The sequence below is a fragment of the Otolemur garnettii genome, unplaced genomic scaffold (assembly GCF_000181295.1).
Source record: "Otolemur garnettii isolate 467f Iridium unplaced genomic scaffold, OtoGar3 scaffold00208, whole genome shotgun sequence".
NCBI lineage: Eukaryota > Metazoa > Chordata > Mammalia > Primates > Galagidae > Otolemur > Otolemur garnettii.
In genome coordinates this window covers 628,690-637,566 of record NW_003852603.1, presented here as the reverse complement: position 1 = coordinate 637,566, position 8,877 = coordinate 628,690, and the positions used below count along the sequence as shown (strand labels likewise).

The 8,877-nt window shown below is 44.7% G+C and overlaps 1 protein-coding gene across 6 annotated transcripts in view; it reads left to right on the top strand.

Annotated features, from left to right (window-relative positions):
• The window catches only part of KIF16B (kinesin family member 16B), a 307,490-nt gene that overhangs the window by 207,350 nt on the left and 91,263 nt on the right, over window positions 1-8,877 (top strand). For all 6 annotated transcript variants that reach the window (XM_023507799.1, XM_023507800.1, XM_023507795.1 and 3 more), the window contains 2 exons: window positions 2,762-2,815; window positions 4,345-5,703. In XM_023507799.1, coding sequence (XP_023363567.1) covers window positions 2,762-2,815; window positions 4,345-5,703 — 1,413 coding nt within the window. The remainder of the gene's footprint in view (window positions 1-2,761; window positions 2,816-4,344; window positions 5,704-8,877) is intronic.

The following is an 8,877-nucleotide window of genomic DNA, read 5'->3' as shown; positions in this document are numbered from 1 at the left end:
CGCACAGGCATTTTGCTTGTATCGTCTCACTGGATCCTGGCTACAGCCCTTGGAGGTAAGACCTGTTACTTGCTTCAACCTCTATGGAAATGAAGCATCCAGTATTAAATAACTTGTATGTGGTCTTACAACCAGTAGAATTTGTATTCAGACCGCTGACCTCTTACCTTCTGCCTTCCCACCCCACTGGAACTTGGCCAGAAACTCATGGTCATCTTTGACTGTTCTTTTCTCCTCTCCACCCCTCAAACCTAGCTGGTTATCACTTTCTGTCAGCTGGACTTGCAGCACTTCGGAGGATTTCTTCACGCCTTCATCCCAGTTGTCTCAGATCCTGCCTCTGCCACCTCTTGTTTAAGTGACTACCACTAACTCAACTCTGGGCATCCACATTGCCCCCCGACCTGTTCTCTACAGAACACCAGGGGCAGGTGTGCCCTTCAGCAGCCTGCTCCAAGACACTATCCTGCTGCTGCCTTTAGGGTCAATTTCAGTGTTAGTAGCATAACTTCACTATCTGGCATCTGTTGTCCTGTTGAGCTTTGTGTCTTTTCACTTCTCCTTAGCAAACCAAAATGTGCTGTTTTTGAGCTCTCCCTGAGTTTGGCGTATAACTGTGCATGTGTGACATGGTCTAATGATTGGCATGTTGACCTGTTGCTTACAGAAAACAAAAATTGAGAATAAAGACAATTCTAGTAGGGAAATTCTCTATTATTTTAAAAGGTATTTTATCCAGTGATTTTTGTGACTGAGCACATAGTTCCTACCTGTAATCCCAGCACTTTGATGGGCAGGAGGAGAAGGATCATTTGAGACCAAGAGTTGAAGGTCAGCCTGGGCAACAAGCAAGATTCTACAAAAAATTAAAAAATTAACTAGATGTGGTAGCATGTATTTGGAGTCCCAGCTACTTGGGGTGGGAGGATTGCTTGAACCTAGGAGTTCAAGGCTGCAGTGAGCTGTGATCGTGTCACTATAGTCCTGGCTGAACCACAGAGTGAGACCCCATCTCTTAAAAAAAATGATATTTTATCCAGTGATTCTTCTTGGCTATGTAAATATCTCTGGAAAGGCTATGTATATATCACTGTATATATACATAGACTGTGCATACATAGCTCTATATATGCTGAAGTTATGAAGATACCAACTCAAAAACTTTCCCAACGTTCTATTTATTGTTAAATAAAAGAGAATGATTATATATTAATTTTAACAAAGTGCTGAACCTACTTAATCTAATGATATATGGGCTGGCCTCCATAACTGGCAAATACTTTTCATATATATTTATGGGACTGATTTCTCATAGATGACAATGTCTATAAGAAGCTACAGATTATTTTCATTTGGCAGTAGGATACATATAAGCCCAATTAACAAGTTTCAGTAAAGGATTTAATGCTTTTGTTTTATATCACAAATTTAAATATAGCTCATAAAATGAGTTAAGAGAAGGCATTTTGGAAGCAGGCTGTCGTAGGTTCAAATCCTAGCCCTGGCACATTACCACTGTGACTGTGGACAAGTTATTTAACAGGTCTAAACCTTGGGATTCCTCACCTGTAAGGAGTTTGCCGGCTGACAAAGGGAGAAAACACATATGAATCACTTATCACAACAGCTGCCACCTAACAGAGACATCAGACACCGTGGATCTCATTACAGGCTCAGATTAAGTTGTAAAGAGGTTTGGAATATAGTTGGCTCAATGTTGAGCAACTCTGTTACCAATGTGGATTTGTACATTACCTGTAGAAAAGAATTTCTGGTAAATTTTTCCGTGGTTCAGCTCTTTAGCTATAGCTGCTCTTCTACCATAATAGAAAAATGCTTAAGTGTTATAGTTCATACTGTTCAATAGGAATAGTGAAAACTTGGGATAATTAAATCTAGCATTTGAGAAGAAACCAACTCACGTTATCAACATTTCTGTAAGTTGTTTTAAAATTCCCAATGACCTAGATCCCTTTATTTTGTAAATGCTGTGCTAAATCTTTCACAGTCTCATAACCCGCAGCAATAACTCCTGTGCCACATAAACTCTAATTGGAAGGATCTGGAAAAACCTATGTGCAGTATAACTATCCATAAAGTAGTAAAATAAGACTTCGACTATCGTTTTGAATCATCATTGGCACGCAGCTATTATCACTCTTATGATTATTATGAGAAGTGTGTAAAGCATAACAGCTACCTTTTTGGAGTGGTGGTTTTGTGAAACTATTGAGAAAGTGTGAAATTTACAGAAAGATGTTTCAATTTGTACATGGCTGTTAGCTTTTAAGTACCTTACTGCTTTTTCCCCTGATGTTTCCTCCTGTTAATTTTTTTTCCCTAATTGATGCCTGTGCTCTCTCTCTCTCTACCTCCCTGGCAGTCTTTTCCCTGTAAAAGGACCCATCTGTCTAAGGTAGAGATTCTCTCTTTTTATATATTCATCAGTGGCTAAGCTGCATGGCATAGATGTGCTTATCATTTAGAAGTCTCATTTAACTTTGCCTTTTCAGTACAGTGTTTTTTGTTTATTTTTTGTCAAATAAATCCTGTTCTTTTCACTCTTGAGTTGAAGTACCCAAAAGTTTGTGTAATTTCTAATCATTGTCATAGAACAAAGAATACATTTTAAAGTTGCTAATTGGTGATAATTAAAAATAATAGTTGAAAAACTGATGCTTTTTGTAATATATGGCTTACTATACAAAGAAAGAGAAAAGCTTTTTCACAGAAGTGACTAATTTTTATTTGGTTTTATTAGACTTGAATTTGAGAGGCAACAGCGTGAAGAACTTGAAAAATTAGAAAGTAAAAGGTAAGCTAAACGTGGGCTCTAGTTTCAACACTGCTGGGGCTCTGGATTCCAGTGTTACTCCTGGACTGAATCCCTCAGCGTGTCTGCCTTGGGACTTCCCTCTTGCTGTGTGGGGGCTGTTAGTTACATGTTTGATGTCCATAGGTCATTTCTTTTTAACTGGTTGGTTTTACTTCATATTTAATTTTAATCTTTAAATATTTGTGGGAAAGTGAGAACAGTCATTATGCAAATTTAATACACCAATTAAGTTAAATACATCAAATATATATATACACACACATACAGATATCTGTTTGCATTTGTCAAAAGAGTATCTCCTCTAAGTAATATCCCCATAGTTTTCAAAAAGCCAAGAGAATGACGATTTCCCTTCCTTATGCCTTCCAGCCTTTTAAACACTTTGTTTTACGTTGTTCAGCCCTGGGTGCCTCCCTACCCGCAGTTCTCAGTTCTTCACTCACTTTGTGTGTGTGTCTGTGCATGCTCTCGTTTGTGTGCACTCGTGTGGCTGCCTAACCAATGTGGAGAGTTCCATATAGATTCTGAAATAATACTTTGTTTGATACAACCATCTTTTCTCCTTTTTTTTTTTTTTTCCTGTTCTATTTAACACACTAAGAAATGGACCAGCGATGGAGACTGGAGTAGAAACTAAGGCCACAGATAATCTGCAGAATAACACAGATGTGTATTTTGTAGGGTCTGGAGTTTACATGTCACTAATGCATTAGTTCAGTTTGCAGCTAAACTCATCTGTCATACCAAGTATGGAGACTGAAGCCACCCATCCAGGCTCTTGCTCCGAGTTCTTGCCTGGGAGGCGTCCCAGGCTGGAAGGTTGGACATAGCAGCCAGTGAGGATTGTTAGTTCTTCAAGAGAAAATATAATGCATAACTCCCTAACTCATGCATTGGAGTATTCTGATGGAGACGCCAGTTATTCTCAGTGTTATGCACTAATAAACTAATATTTGGGGCCATTTGGTGATCATCATTTGTCCCAAACTAGTGATTAAATGCTAAATAGCATGTAGTTGTTTGAGCTGGAACAATGAACTGTGGATTATCTTGACTTTGATATTTGACCCCAATGAGTTAAGGACAGCATAAGCATTTTTATTTAATATCATCTTGTAGCTGAACTTTTGTTGAGTTTTAGTCATTGGGCTGAATAATTATTCACATTTAAATTTAAATTGGCCATGGTTCTTTCTCTTTGAGCTCAGGGGGCTTTTAAAATTATATCATGCATAACACATTGTGATTACAGGCTCTACAAAAAAGTGGTATCAGGGGCTACTTCAGGAGACCAGGCAGAGGATACATTGGGGATTTAAAGAATTAAAAAAAAAAACTCAAACAGGAAACTGCTAGAAATTTAAAAGGAAAATAGTTCCTTCTCGATTTTAATGAAGTGTTGGCTTTATGTTATATATGCATCCTGAGAAGGGTTTAGTTAGGGGAAAGTTTGAGCAGCGCTGAAACGTAATGATCAAATAAGAATTAATCCACACTTTGCATTTCAGGAAACTCATAGAAGAAATGGAGGAAAAGCAGAAGTCCGACAAGGCCGAGCTGGAGCGGATGCAGCAGGAGGTGGAGACGCAGCGCAAGGAGGCGCAGCTGGCGCGGCTGCAGATCCGCGAGCAGGAGGAGAACCTCCAGCGCCGCAGCTTCCACATCGAGAGCAAGCTCAGGGATTTGCTGGCCGAGAAGGAGAAGTTTGAAGAGGAAAGGCTGAGGGAGCAGCAGGAAATTGAGCTGCAGAAGAGGAAACAGGAGGAAGAGAGCTTCCTCCGCATCCAGGGAGAGCTTCGGCGCCTCCAGGAGCTCAACCCCAACGAGAAGGCCGAGAAGATTCAGATATTCCAAGAATTGGACCGGCTGCAGAAAGAGAAAGACGAGCAGTGTGCCAAGCTGGAGCTGGAAAAAAAGAGGCTGGAGGAGCAAGAAAGGGAGCAGGTGATGCTGGTGGCCCAGCTGGAAGCGCAGCTGCGGGAGAAGCAGGAGCTGATCCGGCTGCTACGGCGCGGGGAGCTGCAGCGTGTGGAGGAGGAGAAGGGGGCCCTGGAGGGCATCCGCGAGGCCCTGCTGCGGGCCCGGGAGGCCAGCGCCGCGGGTGATGGGGACGGCCGGGAGTTAGAAGAGGCACAGCTGCGTTTCTTCGAGTTCAAGAGAAGGCAGCTTATCAAGCTGGCCAACCTGGAGAAGGACCTGGTCCAGCAGAAAGACCTGCTGAAAAAAGAGGTCGAAGAAGAACAGGAAATCCTGGAGCATTCAAAACATGGCAACGATGAAGAGTCTAGGTTGTTGGGAAAAGATGATGAGAGCATCTCCAGTGTCAGCCCGGGGGCTCCAGATGTCGAGAAAATCAAGCCAGTGGCGAACAGGCTGCAGTACAAGGAGCGCCAGCTGCGGTACCTCCTGCAGAGTCACCTGCCAACGCTGCAGGAAGAAAAGCAGAGAGCGTTCGAGATCCTCGACAGAGGCCCGCTCAGCTTAGACAACACTCTCTATCAAGTGGAAAAAGAAATGGAGGAAAAGGAGGAACAGCTTGCGCAGTACCAAGCCAGTGCCAGCCAGCTGCAGAAGCTGCAAGCCACCTTTGAGTTCACCGCCAACATTGCGCGCCAGGAAGAGAAAGTGCGGAGGAAGGAAAAGGAGATTCTGGAGTCACGGGAGAAGCAGCAGAGGGAGGCGCTGGAGCGCGCTGTGGCCAGGCTGGAGAGGAGGCACTCTGCCCTGCAGCGGCGCTCCACGCTGGAGCTGGAGATTCGCGAGCAGAGGCAGAAGCTGGCCGCTGTGACCAGCAGCGGAGGAGAGCTGTCAGGGCTCCAGGCCAGCCTGGAGGCGGAGCAGGAAGCCCAGGAGCAGGACGGGCAAAGGTAAGCCTGGCCAAGGGCAAGTGCAGCCTCCAGTGGGCGGCAAAGGACTGATGGCTTAATATGCCGCGCCTGGTGTGGTGGCTCAGACCTGTGGGAGGCCGGGGTGGGTGGTTGCCTGAGCTCAGGACTTGGAGACCAGCCTGAGTCAGAGGGAGACCTCGTCTCTAAAACTAGCTGGGCCTTGTGGCTGGCACCTGTAGTCCCAGCTACTTGGGAGGCTAACACAAGAGAATCACTTGAGCCCAAAAGTTGGAGGTTGCTGTGAGCTGTGATGCCAAGCTATGTTGCCTTTCTACTGAGGGCAACAAAGTCTCTCTCTCTCAAAAAAAAAGTGTGATTCTTTTAGCTTTTATAGTCTCAGATATGTAAGCAAGTATTTTTTTTTTTCCACAACTGAAAAGTACTCCTTAGGATCCTTGTTTTAGAATCATTGGTCTAAAGTTGAAAAAAAAAGAAGCACAGATAAAAGCAAAGTTCTTGTCCATCATCTTGACTGACCTATAGAATGTGTGTTTGAATATTTCAATAAAGGCAGGAGACTGAGAGAGGTTACTCCTTGATTCCGCCCTGCCTTCTCCCTGGGCCTCCCACTTCCTCTCCAGTGTTTTTCCTTTTCTCCCTCTTTCTTCCCCTACCCTCCTTCCTCTCCAGTGGCTTCACATCCTTCCCATGACTAGCACTTGTCACAAACCGTAAACTGTCATCCCCAAGCTCGTGAATAGTGTTGTATACTGATTCTCACAACCTGGTGGGAACTCAGAATCAATATTTCTCTCACCACCCCTGCTGAATCACAGTATTTGAGAGGAGGCCTCGGGACTCTGTGTTAAATAACCAACCAGGTCCAAGGGCGGTGGTTCATACCTATAATCTTAGTACTGGGGGGTGGGGAGCAGGCAAGAGGACCCCTGGAGCTCAGGAGTTCAAGAACAGCCTGAGCAATAGCAAAACCCATCTCTACTAAAAATAGAAAAAATTAGCCGACATTAAGGGGACGCCTGTAGTCCTAGCTACTCAAGAGGCTGAGGCAGGAGGATCACTGAATCCCGGGAGTGTGAGGTTGCTGTGAGCCAGGCTGATGTGACGGCACTCTAGCCAGAGCAGCAGAGTGAGACTCTGCCTCAAAAACAAACAAGCAAACCAAACTCTCTGGATGATTCTGACCACAGTGGGATATTGGCATATGCTTGGTGATTTACTGATATTTATTTTGATGTTGTGAAAAATAAAACTAAGTTAACAGGCAGCTTTCATGTAGTGAGGTAAGAGTATTTATCTTTCTCCACCTAATCCCTGTCAAACATGCTTAGCAGGCAGTAGGTTCTCAAAACAAATACATGATCCTGGGAGCACCTTCTCAGAGCCCTGCGTCTGTGATGGAAAGACGCCCAGGAGTCTGGCAGCCAGCTGGTGTGGAGACCTGCACAGAGGATCTGTGCCCTGGCCCAACCCCTTCCTGCCTAGGTGACCTTGGCTGGATCTTTCATCTTTGGGCCTCAGTGTCCTCCTGTGTACAGAAGGGGGTGGAAGAGACCAGGAGTCTCTGCAGTTGAGGTTGGAGGGCCTAGAACTCTTAGAACTCTGCTGTCTTCCCAGGGTTCCTCCCATCCATAGCACCTCCTGATGGGGTTCAACACAAGTCCAGGTGCTGGCCTCTAAGACCCCAGCTTGGAATTTGGAAAAGGCCTGGAGTCAGTCACTGATGACAAGACGAGACCTACTGAGAGGTGTTACTGTAAGCCTCGGCCCATTACCTTGTCTTGGGTCAGGACAGCCTCCTTTTAAGTGATAGCATCTCTCGTGGATTATATTTACATTCCCGCTTTGGTGATTCTCTGTAACAAAATAGCAACAAAATAGCAATCAAAACTTAATGCTGTTATTTCAGAGAAAAAGATTAGAGATTTAAGAAAATGATTGCAGGTATGTTATGTAAATGAAATTGCTGGACAAAGCTGTAGCCCCAGTAAATTTAAAGTAGTGGGGAACATGCTCTCAATTCATACCCTGCAGCGTTCAATAAGACCGCAGGCCTGAGCTTTTAACTTGATGGCCCCCCGCTTCTGTCAGCTGGCTATTTAGTATTAATACTCTATAATGGTATTGTGATTTCCTAGGAAGTGATTGCCCCACATTAGGGTCCTCCAAAGGGGGTCATTTACTTCAGAAGTTTTGATGGAATAGATTTCGCTAAGACCTAGTTCAGGCCACCAGATTATAGGCTCTTTGGTCTGTGATACCCTGGTTCGCGCTCGCGCGTGCTCTCTCTCTCTGTCTCTCTCTCTGTTGTGTTTTATTTCTTCTCAGGGTTCTCACAGCCAATCCTGGACCCACCATGTAGCCAGACTTGTCCCCTTTCAAAATTCCACAAATGTGAAATTAGATTCACATGGGACCAAATTAGGTAGCTACACTGACCTTGGCTTTTCCATCAGCTTGTAGGTGCTTTGTGGACAAGGTCTAATACATTTTATTGCCTCCTTTTCTCCCACCTGCTCATTCCAGCTTCCCCCTGACATGTATCAAGCAGCCTAACTAGAAAAGCCTCCTATACGCCTGTCTCTATGGCAGGGATAACCAAGGCAAACCATTAATACCTACAGAGTCCTTTGATGATGATAGTAACAGTCGTGATGTAAGCCGTGGAAAATAATCCTGTGTGGCGCAAGCTCTGTTTTAAGTGTCATTTGCACATGGTCATTCACTCTTCCAGTCAAGAGTGCCATCACCTCTAGTTGATAGATGGAGAATTGAAGCCTGTGATGCTTGTGAGGCCACTGGGGGCTAATGTCCTACACTTGGAAAGTGGCAGAGCTGCAGCTTAGGTTCAGGCCCATTCACCACCTGGCTCTGACCACTCTGCCATCTCCCGCCCAGACAGCTTCTGCACATGGAGGAACTTTCTGGGGTTGTCCTGCTTGTCTGTAGGCACCTAGATGACTCTTATGCAGGCTTCAGAGCCCCACTGAACAGTGCCCCCTCTTTGCTCTGTAAAGTTTTTTTCACTGCCCCCAGTCCTGCAGTCTGCCTCTCAGCACCCCCAGCAGGGGTCTTTCATGTAAACTAGGGTGACCAGACGTCCTGCTTTTGGCCAGACAGTCCCGCTTTTGAACAATTTGTCCTGCATCCAGCAGCATTTTAAAAAAGTCCCGATTTTTGGAAAGAATGCATGAA